At 27.9% G+C, this 21,599-nt stretch overlaps 1 protein-coding gene across 1 annotated transcript; it reads left to right on the plus strand.

Moving 5' to 3' along the window:
• Positions 1-19,059: 19,059 nt before the first annotated feature.
• LOC129320488 (germin-like protein subfamily 1 member 18) lies at positions 19,060-21,213 on the plus strand. The gene is made up of 2 exons (XM_054965975.1): positions 19,060-19,246; positions 20,435-21,213. The coding sequence occupies exons 1-2, from the start codon at positions 19,114-19,116 to the stop codon at positions 20,983-20,985; spliced, it is 684 nt and encodes a 227-aa protein (XP_054821950.1). The 5' UTR covers positions 19,060-19,113; the 3' UTR covers positions 20,986-21,213.
• The last annotated feature ends 386 nt before the right edge of the window (positions 21,214-21,599 follow it).

The following is a 21,599-nucleotide window of genomic DNA, read 5'->3' on the forward strand; positions in this document are numbered from 1 at the left end:
TATTTTCTGATTTTCTCGATGCAAAGAATACATTACATGTACACAATGGTATCCGCTTTGAATGAGAATCGAATATTATATTAAATTAGTATTTAATTTAATATATTTAATTAAATTAGTTTTGAACAGAATTAAAAATTATTTGACGATTGACTATTCTTGACTGAATCCAAAATACCCTATTTATTAAGATATTATAAATAATAGTATATATCACATCACAATCGTCCTATCATAATGAATTTGATTTACTATGACACGATTTCGCAATTTATTAGCTAACAGACAAAACACATCTCAAAGTTGAATAACATTATATTCTTTGTTCGTGAGGTGTATTTGTTGTGCCTCAGAGAAAAGACATTGGGTAATTGAATTATCTGCTTCATACCTAGATTAGTATGTCTCTCTCTGAGCACTTCTATTTATGCCCCTAAATTTCCAACACGCACACTCGAACTAAAAAAATAAAGAAATGCTAATCAATATTGTTTTCCCTTAGTTCCAAAAAAATATTGTTTTCTCTTTCCTTTTTCCAATCCAAATAAATGCATGCACGTACACAGTATGACAATAAGCCAAGGGGTAAAATTAATTATTTAATTTATATGAGAATAAAAATGATGGAAGCCTTAATCAAACTACTTAAATATAGATCACCAATATGATTCATAAATTCGAAAGAAAATAAGTCGATAATCCTGGCTCTAAGCTCAACAACAAAACAATATCTCTGTTTTTTTTTTCCTTCTTTCATTTTTTTTTTCATTTTTTGCTTTGGCACAGAAATGGAGCTGAACTTTTTTCTTAGTGAATAATGTGTCTGAACTTGTTCCATTATTTCTTTATGCATGAAACTTTCTTCAAGCGGATACAAATAAAGTTAGGGAGATCTGGAGACATGATCTCCTCCTTGATAATTAAAGTCTATGTATTTACAAATAAATATTGATTTACTTGGTAAAGAATTTGGCCCATCACGGTCACAAGGTCATAGTTCAAATCCAACTACTAATATGAGGACTATATTGGCAGGTTCTCTTAAAGTATCTTTGTAAATGTTCTTTGAGCCCACATGCATGCTCTAGCTTTGGTAATGAGTCTTTAGAATCTAATTCACCTAAACTTTCTTAAAAAAAAAAAATCTACGCATTTATGCATACTATAAAATATTACTACACAATACATAAGTCATTATTATTTTGACCCACCCCCAAGTCTGTTACTGTGAGTGATATGTTCTTCGTATTGTCGTGTTTAGTTCATTTTCAAGCACCCTTGGAAATTCCTCGATTGCTTTTCCTTTTCCAAATCATTTGTGGAGTTGCAGATGTAGAAGGCCTCGCAAATTAGACGAGGGCTGCCGTACAAGTTTGACTCGTTAAATGCTTGAACAGAAGGCATCAATTACGATATTCGCACCGAGAACTCAAGCTGCCATTACGACGCCGAGGCAATGAGTCGAGAGAATCCAATCCACCATCGGCTTCTGGTTAAGGAGAAGCAGTTTCAAATATCAGAGCTGGTTCAGTTTTTCAGGAGGCCCTGCCCACATATCCATCCCACAATAATCTAACGAGATAATTACGCACGGAATCCCTCCAGTTGGATGAGAAGAAAAGTTGAGGGGGAAAAAAATATAAAAGGAAAGAAGATAGAGAGAAAAAGGGAGAGAAAATTGAAAGAAAATATTATCAATAAGAAGGAAAAAAGTGAGCAAATATTATAATGACTATGATACTTATATATCAAGATATGTCATGTTTTATGTAATTATTTTTATAAAAACAAATTAAATGAAAAAAAATTATATGAAAATTAACTTCATAAAAAATAAAATCAATTTGCTTATTAAAAATATTATCTTATTGTTATATTTTAAAACCAAATAATTTAATAAAAAATATTATTTTTTTATGTAAGATATTAAAAGGAGATGATTTATTAAAATTAAATATGAATTACTTATATAGTGGGAATCTAGCTTCTGGTGGAGAAGACAAAGAAGAGCAGGAGAGAGAGGTTTTGCATAAGAGGGAGGTTGATAGAGTGTAAAGATAGGGAAAACAAAAGTTAAAAAAGAGAAGGGCATACATGGAATAATAAATTGCTTTTCAAAATCTCTCCATATATGGAGGGAGAACTTGGAGAAAAAATATGGCGAGTCTCAACTATTTTCTCCCATACTTTTCCTTTTCTATACAAATAAGAGGTTTTCTTTCTAATTTCCTCCCACATTTTTTTCCTCCTACATTTTCTTTCCAAACAAACAAAGTAGGTAGTCAGGGTGTTTAGCTTGTATCCATTCTAATTGACTCAATATCATCCTGATTATATTGAGATGAGTCTTGTCCAGCCCAAAAACAATTAGGATGGGACTTTGCAAAATGAGATATGAAAGGGGTTTAGAATGGGACAGAATACGAGATCACCATCAGGACATCCCATCTCGTCCTGAATATTATATATATGTGTGTATTATTTTTTATTTTAAAAATATACATTAAATATATTAATTATATTAATATAATTTATATTTATATTAATTATATCAATTATAATTTTAATACTTGCAAGAAGTATATATAACTAAAGTTTTTTATATTGATAATTTTAATGATATAGAGTAAACAAGACGATACCTTTCTTTATAATATATTAATTACATTAATACAATTTATTTTTATATCTATCTATTTAATAACTTTTATTTATATTGTATTTTTTGCTTTATTTTTGAAAGATTAATTAACTTAGCACATCCCAACTAAAGTAAAAGAACAATAATTTGATATTATACTTGGCTTGCTTGTTGTTGTTGCTCTTATAACCTAGAGATCACTTGTAATTGCTACGCATAGTTGTGATTAATGTAATTTAATAATTGATTTTAAATTGTTGTAATTTATGTATTTATGTTGTTTTGATTTTAAATTAAATAAATTATTTGATTTAAAATTTTAATAAATGCTATTATCTATATCTTTCTCCAATATTGTTCGATTTATTGGGACAGCTGGACATCCCGATCTCATCCCGGTCCCGTCCCAATTTTTAACAGAACGAGATGACTTTTAGGACAGGATGGGACACGGGACAAAAATTTAATTCCAATTTTTTTTCAAGACAAAATAGAAGATAAGAGTGTCTCGATCTCATTCCATCTCATAAACACCCCTGGTAGGTAGCAACTAAGTTGTATATGTGGCCAGTGTTCCCAACTGTCAAGGTTCAATCCCCAACAACAACTTTTTTCTTAATCTCACAATTCTTCTTTTCTACTTTGATCTTTGGTGACAATGCGACACCTAGGGTTGCACAAATACCGGGCTGGACCGGGTTGGACGCCAACCTAAAGTCTAGTCTGAATGGAGATTAGGCTAGAATTTTTAGTCCAAAGAATGGTCCAATCTTGTTGGATCGGGTTAGACTTGATCCATCGGGTTACTAGACCAGTCCAGTTTCTTGAATCCAACTCTCTCTAAAAAAAAAAGGCCCTTATATTCCCTTTCCTATTCACTTGCATCAATATCATAGACTTATTACCGATTGAGTTTCAAAGTGAGCACTATTTAATTGCACATGGTCCTTGTTGTGAGATTAATTATGTTTCTTTTAGGTTTTTAGAGTATAAATAATCATCTTTCTCGCATATTATATGAAGTACAAAAAAGGTGTCACACTATTCAATACTTGTAAATATTACTGCTTCTTTTTTTTGTTCTTGCAAGTGTTGAAGAGCTAGTTAGAGATTTGTTTTAATTATAAATGTAAGATTTTCATTTTTTGTCTCCTGTATTTTATTTTTATTCAAATTACCCTATAATTATATTTTCATGCGATATGGAGAAATGGAGAAATGAAAAATGAGGCTATCAGACTTTAGAGCTTAGAGACCAACTCCAAGGCATGCGCGTGAAGCGTGAGGGTACTGTTACTGAGCTCAACCGAGTAAGATTTTTTTTTGTAAATAATATAATTATTTAATGTTTAATATTAAAAAAATAACCATCTCTAGTCTAGTCTGACCCGTATGTGTAGTCATTCAGTCCAGTCTTTTGTTTGAGTTGAATTTTTTACGACCGGGTCATGTTGGGTCAAACCAAACAAATTGGGTCTAGAGTTTTTTTGCACAACCCTAGCAACACCTGCACTGACACTCGCTAAATATTCAGATCCAAAGAGGGGTGACGACTGGACAGAGAACATAACTTGGCGTCATCAAAGGACCTAAAATTACAGGAATAAATTATTAGATTTTTTTAATTTTTTTAATGATATTTAAAAATAGTTATCTTTTTTATTATAAAATTAATTACTATTTAAGTCCATTCATTTTATATTAAATCCCTTTATTTTTCGAAACTGTTTTTATATGTACTCGGGCGTCATTAAATGAAGTTTTATTGCACATTGTTTATGAGATTTTCTGCTTATAAAAGGTAATGGTTCTTGTGGTTTCTTGTGCACTGTTCCGAGCCTTCAAACACTCTACTTTCCTTTCCCCTTGTGCTTCTCATAGATTATTCAAAATTTCTACTATTTTGTCACCTTATTCATTCTATAGAAGGGATTAGCTTAATCTTAGAGACCTTTGACAATTATACTATAACTGCTCTTAAAGATAGTGTTTATGGACATAACTTGGAATAGATTTTCTACAGGACATGCCAAAACAAATTCCACAAAAACCAAATATTCAAATCTTCTCAAAATCATCTAGTTAGGTCCTTCAGATTAAAAAAAAAATTTGATTAGGAATCTATATAGCAAGAAGGGCAACCCGTGGGGTAACCTGTAACCCATTCTGCCCATTAACAATCAATATAGGTTGGCCCTTGAATTTAGCGCACCCATATTTTCTCCCTAAAGTGATGAGTTAAAATCTACTCATTTTCCATGGGTACTTGTAGGTTGTCTAGGTTGTGGGCTGTCTGCTCACCCCTAATTAATCTATGGTTGTTTGGGCTAAAATATGAAACATCGCTTGTTAAAGCATTGGGTAGGTTATAAAGCTATTTGGCCGAGTGACTGAAAAGTCAAGCTCAATTAAATAGAAGGGCTGGCCTCGAGCTCGATGGAAAGCCACAATAGAATAAACATGTTGAAATTCCACTAATTGCAAACCTTGAATTGTTGGCACATAAAGACACAATCCCAAATGATCTTGAAATCTAGAGAATAGCATCATCATGCCCAAGTATTTCAGTGAGACAAGCTGGTTGCCAAAAATAGAAGACACTGAGTAAAGACCGTGCCATGAGTTTTGTGGGATCCCTGATTCTTTGGCAGAACGTTCTAGGTCCTAAAAAAAAAACTACCACCAATTTGACACTATAAATAGGATACCAAACCATAGAAAGAGGACAGTCAACACTAAAAAAGACTCACATTCTGCACCCATGGCTTTTAGATTTATCAATTAGTTTTATCTTTAATTTAGACTTGTAATATTTTTAAATTTTAGTAATAACAAAAAACACATGTTTTACCAAGTCTTGCGTATCTTTTACATCCGGGTGAACTGTGGTAAGTGAGCTCGGGATTCTTTCGTTATTAATTGAGACTCAGTGTCTCTGACATGCCTGGTAATTTGTTGTTCATAGACGAACAATGACATTCAATGATTCTCCAAAAAAAAAATTAAAGATAAAATGAATTTTAACCTTTTATATTTTCATAGGAGTTATGTTTTACATGTATTTATTGACATTTTTTATTACATATTTTGTTCTGGCAACACTTCAGCTGTGGCAATTTCAATCTTTAGATCATCCTTATTTCGAAATTCTAAATCTTTTTGTTTGTATTTAAGTTTAATTCAATCTTTTAATCATTTAATATCATTTTTTGGTCAAAATTACTTGTAGGTTGACTATCTTAAATAAGAAAGATAAAAATAACAAAAATATAAACTAAAATATACATTTAGTTCTTTAACTTTATACAACATTTTATTTGAATCCCTCAATTTTATAAAGTATTTTTTTAGTCATTCAGCCCTAACACTCATAGTTTTAGCCCAACAAATTTTTATATTGAACTTTTAAATGTGAATAAAATATTCTCAAATATTGATATATTAAATTTAATTTTTTTAAATAATAATGACATAATTATGCTCGGAAGTCAGACATGTGGGGGTTCAACTTCAGTGCTCCTTACACTAGTGCTCATTATATAAATAGACTATTCAAACTTTGATCTGAATGGTTCAAATTTAAAATTTTATTACATATTTTTATATTATATTTATAAAAATAAAAATTTATAAGATTATAAAAAATAATTTTTTCATTAATTTGATCTAGATTTAATTTGAAAGGTTAAATTTAATATTAAAATTTTTATAATTGTTATATATTAAATCTAAACTATGCAGAGTACGTCTAAATAGATAATATATTTATAATTATTATATATTAAATCTAAACTATACAGAGTACGTCTAAATAGTCAATATATAATAATTATAAAAATGTTAATATTAAATTGGATCTTTCAAAATAAATATAGACCAAATAAAAAATTATTAAAAATATTTTATGATTTTTATATTTTTTATTTTAATAAATATAAGGTAAAATATAATTTTCAGTCCCTATAATTTTATTAAATTTTTTTTTAGTTTCTATAATTTTAAAAAGATTAGGTGATCATTATTTTTTAGGTTCTTATATTTTTTTTTATTATTTTTAGTTCTTAAACGGACTTAAAACATTAAAAAAAATATAAAAATTAAAAGCAAAATTTGTTAAAACTATAAGCTCTAAAAATTATGTTTTCTTTAAATATAAAATAAAAATATATAATATTATATTTTATTATATTTGAACCTGATCCAAATTTAGATAATTGAAATATGAATGAACTTGCTCGCCAAAGATGAACCCGGACCTGTAGCGACTAGGTTGTATACGTGGCGAGTATTCCTAACTGTCGCAGGTTCGATTCCCAACAACAGCTTTTTCTTAATCTCACAATTCTTCTAATCGACTTCTATCTCTAGTGACAATGCGGCACCCGCACCGACACTTACTAAATATTCAGATCCAAAGAGGGGTGACAATTGCATTAAGAATATAAGTCATCGTCATCAAAAGACTTAAAATTACAAGAACAAATTCCGTAAAAACTAAATATTCAGATCTTCCCAAAATGATCTAGTTAAGTCCTTCAGATTAAAAAAAAAAACTGATTAGGGACCTATATACTTGCTGAACAGGCAGCTTGAGGGTAACTCATAACCTGTCCTATCCATTAACAATCAATGCAGGCTGACTTATAAATTTAGCCCACCTATTTTTTCCCCCCTTAACGAGTAGGTTAAAGCCCAATGGTACAAGCAAGTTGGATAGAGTTGCAGGTTGTTTACTCACCCTTAATCAATATATGGTGCTCAACACTTCTCAAAAAAATATTTAGAGATAAAAATGAACTTTAACCTTATGTGTTATTAACATTTATGATTACATATTTTGTTTTGGCAACACTTCAGCTGTGGCAATTTCAATCTTTAGCTTGTCCTTATTTTGAATTTCTAAATCTGTTAGTTTGTATTTAAGTTTAGTTCAATCTTTTGATCCTTCAATATCATTTTTTTCAAAATTAATCATGGGTTAACTATCTTAAATAAGAAAGATAAAAATAACAAAAATATATGAAAAAAATCAATTTCAAATAAAGTGAGTGAAGATAAAAACAAAAAATAAAATATTTTTGTGATGTAATAATTTCATAATGCATATACAAATTCTATAATTTATATTTTATCTACTTTTATCTTGCAAATTATCTTATTAATATTTTTTTATATTTATAATGCATAGATATGCATAAAATATAACTCAAAAATATGGATTAATTTTAAAAAAAAACTTAGATGAAATACAAATAAATAAATTTTAGTGGTTCATTCAGTTCAATAATTCTATTGGTTTTGGCTAATTCAACTTATTCTAAATTACTTTATGGGAGAGATGAGTGACAAAGTTAGAGAGAGAGGGTTTGCTAGCTAGTATTAATGGTTTGACTTCCTCTATTATAGAGTGAGAAATAAGGGCTGGGCCTGAAGGCCCTTATTTAAATTTTTTTTTAAAGTAACCAAGTTTGAGAGCCTGACCCTGATAAGCTTGGTCAAAAAGAGCTCGGGTTCGAGCGACCTTTCAAATTTTATTATATTATTTTTAATTTTTTTTGGTGAAACACACATTTGAAGCCAAGGACCTGCTCGCTTGAAACTCTGATCCCACAGGTATTATATTATTATTAATTTTAATTTATTCTAAAATAATTTAATAAATATTAGTGTACAATATAAAATTTCTAATATTTTTTATTTTTCTATAATGATTATATTTGTATATTTATAAAAAATGAAATTTTTTAACCAAAATTTGAATTTTCTTACCAAACTTTTAAATATGTGTTGTTTACTTTCTAAAAGATTATGAATTTTTTTAAATTTTAAAATATTTTAATTAATTTATAGTGTTTAATTTATTTTTTTAATTTTTCAAAACAGAGCTTATGGACCCAGCTCTGAGCCCTTCCAATAAGGATTAAACCTGAAAAAAGAATGAAAAATAAAAAATTAGGCTTAAGGGCTCAAGCTTTTAAGGACTGAGTCCACCCATTTTTTCATCTCTACTTTACCATTCTTGAAGATGGAGTGTGTATATATTTTGTTCATCAAAGGAAGAGGATGTCCTAATACGATCAAAATACCAAAAAGCTTGACGAACATGTTGTACGTCATGCAAGGGGCCTTGGTTGATCAAGATGTTCCAATGAAAGAGATAATACAGAGAGTTAGAAGAAATTAAAACTAAACAATCTAAACAAATATCCTACAAGGCCAAATTGATCGGCAAAGAACAAAAAATTGTAGAATAAGACTTTGGAGAGTTATTTAGAGAATGGGTTCAGCAAGAGTCCCAAGGTGCACCAAATTGGTATGAGGAACATCAGAAAATAGTTTATAACCTTTGAAGGACAATCTAATCATTACACTGATCTGGCTTATCTTTGCCTCTTTATCTGGGCTTAATTTCAACACAGTTCAAGTTTTTTACCATGTGGATAGTGAGGAGCTGGTCTTTACTTTGACCTATATGCAAATCACTCCCGGGAAGAAGATGTGTTTCTATGAAAAAGATAAACTAGGAAAAATGTGGTGTACATATAATTGAGTGGATTGATTTTGAGAATAATTGCTTCACCTTCACAACAGATCCCGTGAAACCATGGTATAAAAAAATGGACCGGACCAACTACTTGGATTGGTAACCCAGTGAACCAATTTCTAGGTTCCAATTGATGAGATGAAATGGGAAGGCTATGAACCAATCAATCGAACCAATCAATCAAGCTTCAACCCAGTCAACCTAAATAGGTTAATGGGTTGACTCAGGTAATTTATATTACTCTTGTTCATAGTTAAATTTGAGTATGTGTATCTTTGAACTAAAATATATTATTTTAATCACAAATGATCTGACTCCTAATTAACCCTAGTTAAATGGAAGGATCCAGAAATAACTTTATGAGGGGACCAAACTGGAAAAATTACATAATAGGTGGGGCAAAAGTTAATTTTAGCTTCATTTTTTCTTTAACAAGTGAAAATAAAGCATTTGTTTGAAAATTTTGTGACGTGGGTCATAAATTGGATTGCCTAATCAAACCATGACAACCCATGTGCTTTGGAAATTACTCATTCTTCAACAAGATACTAAAAATTTGATTATTAAACCGATCAATGCATTGGTTTAAGAATTTAATGGCCAAAAATCATAGTCAAATTATAATTACATTGGTCATAAATAAAGTATTTTATTAAATCATTTAAGACATTAGTTTAACAATTTAATCATTTAACTAGAGTAATTGACCCATATTTTATACTATATTATTCAAAGTAGCAATAAAATTGGAGAAATGGATAGACAAATTTTTGCCACCTACGTCAAATCTTGATGCACCAACACATACCATTTTGAAACTTCTCAACTGAATTCAAGCTTCAAATATAAGAATAATGAGGGGATGCCCTCAACTGAATTCAAGCTTCAAATATAAGAATAGCAAGAGAATGCTCAATTCCTACATTTAATTTCAAGCCTATACATTTTCTAACAAGTACCACTAACACTCATTTAATATTGGTTTCTATTTCTAACTCATTTTTCCAAGGATGAGTTTAATAGAAGCCAAATTTAAAAATTTTTAATTTTAAGACTTAGTTAATAAATGAATTATAAGTCTTTCCTTAATTTCTCTAAAAATAATGGCTCATAAAAAGGGCAAAAGAGTACATGTATACTCCTCTGGCACTTTTTATAGGGCAGAAATAGAAGAAAAAATTTGGTCATATTTATAGAATACTTGCCAATTTTCAATACTCCTTTTTACATTTTTGCCCTTATTAAATGCTTTGAATAAAAATATTAATAATAAAATTTAAAAATATTTATTGGGAGGTAAAGGTGAAAACTTATTAAATTTTAAGAAAAAGTTATAATGAGGTTTAAAGTTTTTTTTAATTCCAGTGAAACATACTAGATGTGACTGATAAATAGAACTAGAGGAATATATAATGAGTAAATTTTCAACATTTAAAAGTTAGTCTGAATATTTAATATCAAACACTTATATTGATACTCCATCCATCCATTTCAAGATATAAATTCTTTTTAAGGAAAATTTTGTTTTATTTTGTAATTTTTTTAGAAATTCAAAGCAACATTTATTAATATTTTATCTATTATACCCTTATTTTTTCTAATGACTTTAATTTATTAACGCATTAATTAGGGATAAGTTTGGTAATGTAGTTAATATTTTAATAATAATTACAATTTTTAAACATGAATTTAAATCTTAAAACACTTGCTTCAAAATAAAGGGAATAATTTTGTTATAACTCTTTTACGAATTACTTTTTGGGTTAAATGACAAATTGACTCTTAAATTGTTCAGGAACATCTATGACTCTAAACTCATTTTTAATGTAATGTTCACTTTAATTTTTGAAAATAGTATAATATCACCATTACTATTAACTAAATTTAAACCATTAGTTGACTATAAAATACTATAAAAGAACATCAAAATTATTTATTGATCTTTTTATGTAATTTTTTGAATTCTTGTCTATAATTTTTGAATTTTTTTAGTAATTTTCTTCATCTTGTCATTTTCTAATTAAATAACAATCAAGATAAACTTCTATTAATAGTAGAAGAGACATTACACTGTTTTCAAAATTTAAGAGTTAATTTGTCATTTAACTTTGATTTTTTCTTGAATTGCATGATCAATATTTTTTAGAAAGCAAATATGGAAGCAATCATGGGGGAGGAATCGGAATAAGGGGCATGGTAGATAGTGATAAATGATTCAAACCAAACCTTAATCATGTTAGGCTCATGCACGATAATTCCCCGGCCATCTTTGCTCCTCCTTCAAAATCTTAATCATATGATGATGTTCAGTGATTCCTTTGAGGTGTCGGGCACTAATAACAATATGTGATGTGATTTGACACGTTCGCATAAAGACGTTATGATTATATGCATTATCGTGAATCCATGACATGGCATATATTGGTATAAAGCAAAATATATGTTGAATTTAAGAAACATATACAAATATCCTAGGGAATATTTGGAGCATACTTCCAATATCCCTTGTAATATACGTAATTTATAAGATAAAGTACTATGATCTAGAATGATTAGAATATAAGATGACTTACATATAAAACTAATCAGCGGAAAAGATGTCGGAGATGATATCCAAGGCTGATTATTGATTAATATTAAGCCATTTTGAACCATCTACAGAAGTAGTAGTATGTTGTTTTTTATCTTGATATTCGACTTCCTGGAATATAAGTTATAATTATTGAATACAATATGCAAATGAGTCCTCCTAATATTCTTGGATTTTCCAATTGAACAACATATTTTCAAATTAAACAACATATTTTATAAAAAGAAGATATTATTTTATATTTAGTAACAATCACCACTACAAAAAAAATTTTTTCATGTCACATTTTTATGATTTTCCATGCCACAACTGAAGGGAACATCATACTCATGACTTAAAATAATTAATTATTGATGTCACATATATCTGTGATGTGAAAAGCATTAACCATGTCCCCTTGAAGAAAGGAGGATGTGGTTTGTTTAAAAACCATGTCCCCATTTTGTGAAGTTGGGACGTGGTTTACAAACAAACCATGTTGCCCATGATTTATAGGTGATGTGGTTTATGAATATCACATCCCCATTTCTTGAGTGGGACGTGATTTAAAAAGAAACAATGTCCTACATTTAAAAAGGAGATGTTGTTTCTCATTCTTGCAATTGGTCTCGTCGACGTGAAGTTGTTCCATTGTGAGTAGCTAGGTTTCGTTGACATAGAGCTATTGAGAGAGACAAAGACATGAGTTTTGAAAAAATGAGAAAGGGAGTTGTGAGAGACATATAGAGACAAAGAAGAGAGATGAGAGACAACGACAAGGAGAGAGCTGTGAGAGACACAGAGATGAAGATAGAGAGATAGAGAGGGAGGGAGTTGAGAGATAGACGGAGATGAGGAACAAAAAGGGAGTGGGTTTTTAAAAAATGGGACAAGGCGCGAGGCTAAAAAATAAAGCATATTCCACGTCCCCCATAACTCGAAGGGGACCATGACCGGGGGGACGTGGATTCTTACAAAATAAGAAAAAATAATTTTTTTTACAATTTATTTTGGTGATGTAGATTGTGTTCTTTTTAAGTCATATTTTTAAAAAGTGATGTGAATTAGCATAGCAGAATTGCTTTTTTGTAATAGTAAATAATAAAAATTTCTCAATTAGCTATTTTTAGATTTTTTGATATTTTCATGAATCTCTATTTATAACAAAATTTTATAATATCTCCGTGAATCTCTCTATATTTTTATGATATTCTCTTTCATCTACCACATCAAATATTTTCAGAAGTTACACAACATAATAAAAAATCTACTGTTTTTTCTCATAGCATAATATAATTATCTTTAAAATTTTAAATAAATATCATAAAATTTCATAAAATACTTTTTTTAAAAAATATTTTTTCATTTAAAAATTTAAACAAATAAGACCAAGTACTCAAGTCTTCTTCCTTAAAATACTGGTGTCGGTGGCAGTTGAAATTAAAAATTGCGTCCAAAGAGATGAATAGGCCATATGATGGGTTGATCTTGAGTGTGCAAGGCGAGATCTAAATCATCTGGATTTTAAGCTAGATGGTCCATATTTAATAGATTATTTTATATTTATTAAAAATAAAAAATTATAAAATTTAAATAAATCTTTTTATTATCAATCAGGTCTATATTTATTTTGGAGAGTTAAATTTAATATTAAAATTTTTATAATTTATATATATTGACTATCCAATGTACTCTGCAATTTAATATTAAAATTTTTTATAATTTTATATTTTGACTACCCATATATACTTTGCAAAATTTAAATTTTTTAAAAATATAAAATATTTTTAAAAATATTTTTTTAAAAAAATTATAAGTTAAAAATTGTAAATTTGTATTATACAGAGTATATTTTGGTAGTCAATATATAAATATTTTAATATTAAATTGAATATTTTAAATTAAATCCAAACCCGATTAATGATGAAAAAATTATTACAATTTTTTATAAAATTTATAAATTTTTATTTAAATAAATATAAAATAATTTATTAAATTTGGAGTATCTATATGAAAATCAAAAAGATCAAGATCTCATCACCCAATGCTGATCATGAATCCCCATGCGATACGTTAACATGTGGACTTACTTAGTGCTTGTGGATAACGAGACTCTCAACTTGTTCTGGCAAACATTCCAAGCTCATTCGGGTTCATATGTATCCATCCCTATCATTGAAAATTTTAAATTCTTTAAAGATTAACCACTCTTGTTTGAAATTAAAATTTTGTTCCCCCTTTCAACAACTACTCTTGATTCCGTCAAGGACGTACCGGATCTATAGCTGCTTGCCTCCCAAATTATGAAATTTCTTTTAAAAAAATCATTTTTTTTGCAAAAAAATGTTAAAATTAATTTTGACTACCTCATAATAGAATTTCTGTATACGTAAGAAGAAGAATAGATCATTGTTGCTACCATAAATGTTTAAGTCTGAGGTCTTGATTTGAGTCTATATAAATGCAAAAGATATCATTGTGATGACCTAGATCGACTATTGGTATGCGTATTTTTTAAATATTAATAAAATGATTTTTTGGCCAAAAAAACATGAATATATATTAAAATACTACTTGACTCTCAAAATAATCTAATGCACAATGATTATTGATGATTTGGCATGTATGTATTGCTAATGAGAACAAATTAGCCCTTAAATGAGTTTAATTTTTATCAATATAATCTCTTATAATGTGTTTTGTTCTCTTGTTTTCAAAAAGTTCAGAATCTTTTTTGTTTCTTACCTTAACAATTATAATTTATTTCACTAGCTTACGTGGCTCCTACTAGTATTTTATTTTTAAACAATAACAACTAAATAGATAATTGAAGTAAACTTAAGGGACTAGCAGATAGAAATTAAACTTGAAGGACTAACTTGATAACTGAGATAAATTTAAAAATTAAAAGTTACATTATCCCAATAATCTTATAAAAAATTGCTTATATAAAGTTTCATTGAAAAATAATGGCAAATATTTTTAACAAATAATTGACAAATAATCTTATACTCTGTACGGAAGCCATTACGCCTTATCATTGTTATTCTTTTTGTTGTTGTTATTATTGGTCATGGCAAAGTTGGAGGTTTAGAGTGTTGTGGAAAAGGCAGATGAAATCCATTAAAATTAAATCTCAAAATTACTAGCAACTCAATATTAATATACTCCCTCTACTCTTTAATATTCATCTAGTCTTATTTATTTAGAAAGGATAAATATTAACAGTTTGAGATCACAAGTGGGATTGAATTCATAACCTCCCACTTACGGAGGAGCTACTACAAGACCATTGGCTTAGAGGATATTCATTAACACCATAGCATTTACAGCCACTGCAACATGAGATTGGTGTTTTTCTTTTTCATTTTCCATGTGTAGTTTTTATTAATTAGTAATAATATATCTGTTTCAACCAAAAAAAATTCAATAACACATTTTATAGAAATTAAAAAAACTTTAAAACTTCTTAACTCTGTTTAAAAACTTCATAATTTTTAATGTTTTGCTTCTATTAAGTATAAATATTTTAATAATATACTTTCTCTACCAATATTTAATAGAGGATAAAAAGAAAAAATTATACTAAAAATTTAATGACATGACTTATAAATAAGAATTAAAAAATATTTCTCTCTCTTTCTTATAAATAAGACCTAAGGAAATATGAGACAAATTTTGAATTTTCTAATCTTTAATATAAGGTAAAGTTAAAGTAATTAATATTTTGTCCAATTTTACCCATCATTTATTATCATTTGAAATTTTATAAAACAATTTAATACAGTCATTTATTACAAAGAATGATAAAATTAAAAAATTACATATTTTTTAAAACAATTTTAAGGATATAACTATAATTTCTTAATAAGGGTGTAGTTAAAAGAAAAATATCATTTAAGGACTATTGAGGTAATTTAATATTAAACAAGGGCCAAATGATTCTAAAATATCATTGGAGGACTGGACGACTAATTTGAAAATAATTTTAAATGAAAAAAGACTATAATAACCCTGCTTTTTTATTTTATTGACAACTAGTCATTTTTTAATTTAATAAATATTTATTTACATTTAACAGAAGTCATTTACTAATTGCCAAGTTCAAGAATCTAAAAAAGTTTGGTTGTAAGAAGAAAAAATTATAGATCATGTTTTAATGAGTAGTCATTCGTTAATTAATAAATACTTATTCACATTTAATAATAAATTATTCATTAATTAGCAAGTTTAAAAATATAAAAGAACTTTATTGTGGGAAGAAATAAGTGTATATTATGTTTCAACAAGTAATCATTCATTAATTAACAAGCACTCATTCACATTTAATAATAAGTTATTTACTAATTGATAAGTTTTTTTTAAAAAAAGAAAAGCAGGAGTATTATTGTCTTTTTCAATCTTCTGTAATGATATTTTAAAATATTTTAATCTTTCTTGATATTAAATTGTCTCAGCAGTCTTTCAATGATATTTTTCCTTAATTAAATTCACCTGTTATATTAATTGAGGACATATATGGACAGGAGGGAATATTCAATTTCAATTAAGTACTCCCTCGCTCACGTTGGTTAATGGTTCCTAAATAATTAGCATATTATATATTGGTGTATTATCATTATAAATAAATAATAAATTAAAGATAAAGTAAGATGAAGTCGGTATACCATATTCCGTAAAACATCTTTTGTGATCTTGATGGGGAGCAAATAGAATTTGATCATTGGAAAGCAAATGGACCTTGGGGAAGGTGTAGACTCTTAAAGAAATATGCCTGATTAAGTCATCGATTAATTATAAATTGATTACCTAATATTTAATTTTTTTTATACAACGGAAAGTTGATTACCTAATATTTTTAAAAAAATCAATAATTGTCCCTGCTGGCAAAGGAAAAAAATCAATAATGTTCCCTTCCTTTTGTTCAATCTCAACATTGATCCCCTCCCTCTCTTTGGTTCCCAAACATTTCTAAATTTTAAATTATAACGTAACTTTAACTAATTTACTTCCTCAATAAATCATCAATTAGTGTATCATTTACGGTTTGGTTCTTAGTAATTTTTAATAATCCCTCTAGTCTTTAATACAAGACAAAATTAATAAACTTTGCGCTTGTCAAGAAACATCAATTATAAGCTTAAAATTTGTGTGTATTTCAATTTTACCATTCTTTGTAATTAATTACCATAATAAATTATTGTTTAGGAATTTAAAAAAACAATAAATAAACAAGGGGTAAAATTGAAAAAAAATTAATTACTCTAAACTTTGTCTTATATTAAAGACAGAGAAGTTTTTCAAACTTTATCTCATATTAAAGACCAAAATAATACTCATTAAAGATAATTTAAAAAAATCATATCAATTACTCCCTCCATTAAAAAATATAATGTATTTTTTGAAGAATTGAATGTTTAAAAATGTAAAGTATTTTTAATCTTTCGAGATGTAATCATTATCTTTTTTTCAAAAGTGCTCTTATTGATGATGACTTTATATTTATTATAGGGTATTTAATAGGAATAGATATGGAATGATAACATTAGTTGAATAGTAAGTAACTACTTTATTAGGAGATAAGATTCGATTAAAAATATCTTATATTTTTAAATAAAGAGAGTATATCTTTTTTTAATAGAAAATGATACATTAATAGCAAGAAAGGCTAACAAGTCAAGTTACATCAAAGTGCTTATTTCTTTCCCGCTCCTTCTCCTCGTTGATAAAAAAAATGGAGAATGATTGAATAAATAGCTATGGATGGGTAAAGTATGAGCAAACTTTGCTATTGTATCAGCTTACCTAACATTAGTCCCATACACAAAATTTAAATTAACAATCCAATCTCTATCTATAACTAATCTGGCTTTTTGAATAATATTTTATTAAGGAATAATAAAGCTTTTAATCTCTCAAAATTGCCTTAATTATCAATTTAATTCTTTAAATTTAATTTTTATTAATTTAGTCCCTTAAATTTGTTTTAATTATGAATTTGGTCATGTTTAAAAAGGAGGAAGAACTGTTAAAATCTTACATAAGTAACAAAATATTGATGACATCTATGTATATTAATGAAAAGAAATGTAATTATTTATATAGGATACAAAAATTTTAAAAAAAGATTAACAAAACGCACCATAAATAATTATATAAATAAATATTAAATAAATTTAGAAGCTAATTCATTCTTATTTAGTTATATATGCATGCTAAGTTATCCATGTCTTTTTCAAATTATTAGATTAATCTGAGAATCAATTTGTGTTTTAAAACTTAAAGGACTAAAATAATAATTTAAGACAACAAAAGGGACTAAATCAATAAAAATTAAACTTCAATTAATAAAACGATAACTGAGGCGAACTTGAGGGATTGAAAATTTTCATTATCCCGTTAATTAATTACATCATAATAATAATCCAAAATACCTTATATGTTTAAACATATTACTCCTTCCTTCCAATTCTTAATATAAGACAACAAACTTTGTAAGCCTTTTTGTCTTTAATATAAAGCTAAGTTAGAGTAATTTTTTTTTTCAATTTTATCCCTTGTTTATTTATTATAATTATTAAATGCAATAATTTATTATAATTATTAAATGCAAAGAAGGATAAAATTGAAAAATTACATAATTTTTTTTAACAATTTTAAAGGTACAACTACACTTTTTTTTAATAAGCATGAGATTGTTAATATTATCTTACATTAAAGAACATGAGTACTTTTTAAAAAGTTGCCCTATAATTTTATAAGGGAAGTAATAATATACTCCCTCCATTCCTTTATATAAAAGAAAATTTGGAATTTTCTTTTTGTAAGCAAAGTTGGAGTAATTAATTTTATTTTTCAATTTTTCCCTTGATTATTTATTATATGTGATTTGAATTACTAAACAATAATTTATTATGGTTATTAATTACAAATAAAGGTAAAGTTGAACACTTTCATATATTTTTTGTACTAATTTAAAAATATGAATAATATTTTTTAATAAGCATGAAGTTTTATCATGTATGGATTAATTGAGGGAGTAGGAAGTAGAGAAGAAAGTTGGTAGATAGTGCTCAATGAAACATACATCTCTGACGTTGATGTGGAGCAACCAAGTCTGAGCACTGAGAAGAAAAAATAAAAAAGGGGTCTGGGCAGGTGTAGTCGTTAAAGAAGAAGGTTCAGTCATCAATTAATTTAATTTAATTTAAATTAATAAATATTATAATGTATATTACTGATTCAATAATGCCGGCTGCTAACTCTAGTTATAAATAACACATGAATGTTGCCATAATACTCACAACATACACACAACACATAGAATACAACTTACAGAGAAGAATTATTGAGGGAAACATGAAAGGTGCAATCCTAGTGAGCTCCTTCGTTGCTCTCTTGGCTTTGGCTTTGATCTCCTTCACTTCTGCCTATGATCCAAGCCCTCTTCAAGATTTTTGTGTCGCTTTAGACGACTACAAAATTGGAGCAGGTACGTACCCGCCTTTTCTAATACTTTCGCTTCGTTTTTAAATAGGAAAAATGCCATTTAAGGCTCTCTCAAACAAATTTATTACAATAAAAGCTCATAAGTTTTGCATCGAATATTATCTTACAAAAATACATATATCTTGTTATTAAAAGCCGAACCTTAATTTGTTAAATACAAGATAAGCTTTAGTTTTTAACAACAATGTTTATGTACTTTCATGAGATAGTATCTAATACTTAACTTATAGGCCCTTATTAAGATAAATTTTCTTGAAAGGGTCTTAAATGCCATTCTCACTTTTAAATATAGGCTAAATTTTTATGATTGCTTCTTCTTCTTCGTCTTCTTCTTCTTCTTATTTTTTTTACAAGTAAAAATAACAATATTTAAGATTATAAAAAATTAACAACTTTTAAGGAGCATTTATATGATATCTTTCCTGAATTTCCTTCATTGTAGTGTCATCAAATTAGGGGAACATGAAGTAGTAGTCTAAAAGGCATTTTTGTCCAAACTTTTTAATTTCGGACATAATTATATATTATTAGGATTAACAATTTTCTAAAATTGTGAGTTGGTTAAAATTCACTAATATCTGAGAACGGATGGAGTATCATATATAAATATATTGATGATCAATCCAATATATTTATTGCTAGGTTGTTTAATTATGAGTAAACTTGTGTTAATGTAAGCAGTCTCATATAAAATAAAATTTGACTTGACAACTAATATTTCTTTCGTTAAAAAATATGCATCATTTTTAATTAAATTACACTTCATAAGTTAGTTAATTGTTTTAAAACTAATACCATTTTTAATGTTTTCCCTTATTTAATAGAGTAAGAACTCACTTAAAGATGAAAGATTGAGAGATTATTTATTAAAGATATTTTAAAAAAAATAGCTCATTAATTACATATTAAAAACTAAAAGTAGCTTAAATCTTTTAACATCTAACATTAGAAAAATTGTTAAACTCTAGCTGTAGTTTTTTAAATGAATGGAATATATAATAAACTAGAAAGACCTATAAACTTGAACCTTAAAATTTTGAGTTAAGATGTATGTTGTCTTCTCATCGCTCTTTGCCTAATTCACTAGCTGGTCATTCCTAATATTATTTTGCAAAGACTTGTAAACTTGAACCATGATTGATTATAGTTAACTATTATCATGCATGGGCAGTGTTCGTGAATGGGAAATTTTGCAAAGACCCTAAGCTTGTCAAGGCTGAAGATTTCTTTTTCCATGTAATGCCTGGCAACACATCCAATCCATTAGGCTCCAAAGTTACTCCAGTAACTGTAAATGAGCTTAAAGGACTCAACACACTTGGTATCTCTCTCGCTCGCATTGATTTCGCCCATGGTGGTCTCAATCCTCCTCACACTCACCCTCGTGGCACTGAGATCTTGATAGTCATTGAAGGCAGTCTCATGGTCGGATTTGTGACTTCCAATCAAAATAATACTAACCTTCTCTTCACTAAAGTGCTCAATAAAGGAGATGTGTTTGTGTTTCCCATTGGTTTGATTCACTTCCAACTCAATGTTGGGTATGAAAATGCCATAGCAATTGCAGGTCTCAGCAGCCAAAATCCAGGAGTTATAACTATTGCTAATGCTGTGTTTGGTTCCACTCCTCCTATTTCTCCTGAGGTTCTCACTAAGGCGTTCCAAGTTGATAAGAAGATAATTGATTATCTTCAAAAGCAATTTTGGTATAACAACAGCTAAACACGTATAATTGCTTATCCTGGTCAATGATCTGGTTCTTCACATTGATGATTTATCGTTCGTTTTAATTTCCTCATGCAACTAGTTCAATGTCGACCTATATGATAAGTAAATAATAAGATGCATGCAGGTTTATGTTTTTTCTTTTATTCTCTACTGTTTGGTTTCCTTGTACTAGTCAAAACTACTTATATAGTGGTTGTGTGAAATAAAAGGAGCTTTCCTTTATGTGTTTAGTAATATTTTCTGATTTTCTCCATGCAAAGAGTAGTACATTGCATGTACTATTGTATCCGCCTTGAACGAGAATCGGATATTATATTAAATAGTTTAATTTAATATATTTAATTAAATTAGTTTTGAACAGAATTAGAATCTAATTGACGATTGACTATTCTCGACTGAATCCGAAATATCATATGTATTAAGATATTATAACTAATAGTGTATATATCACATCATAATCATCCTATCATAATGAATATGATTTATCATGATACGAGTTTCAAATTTATTAGCTAAAAGGAAAAACACGTCTTTGTTTATCATGATACGAGTTTCTAATTAATCAGAGTTGAGTAACATTATATTCTTTGTTCATGAGGTGTATTTGT

Source organism: Prosopis cineraria, unplaced genomic scaffold, assembly GCF_029017545.1.
Source record: "Prosopis cineraria cultivar Desert tree isolate PC_DT_omini unplaced genomic scaffold, ASM2901754v1 PC9, whole genome shotgun sequence".
Taxonomy (NCBI): Eukaryota; Viridiplantae; Streptophyta; class Magnoliopsida; order Fabales; family Fabaceae; genus Prosopis; species Prosopis cineraria.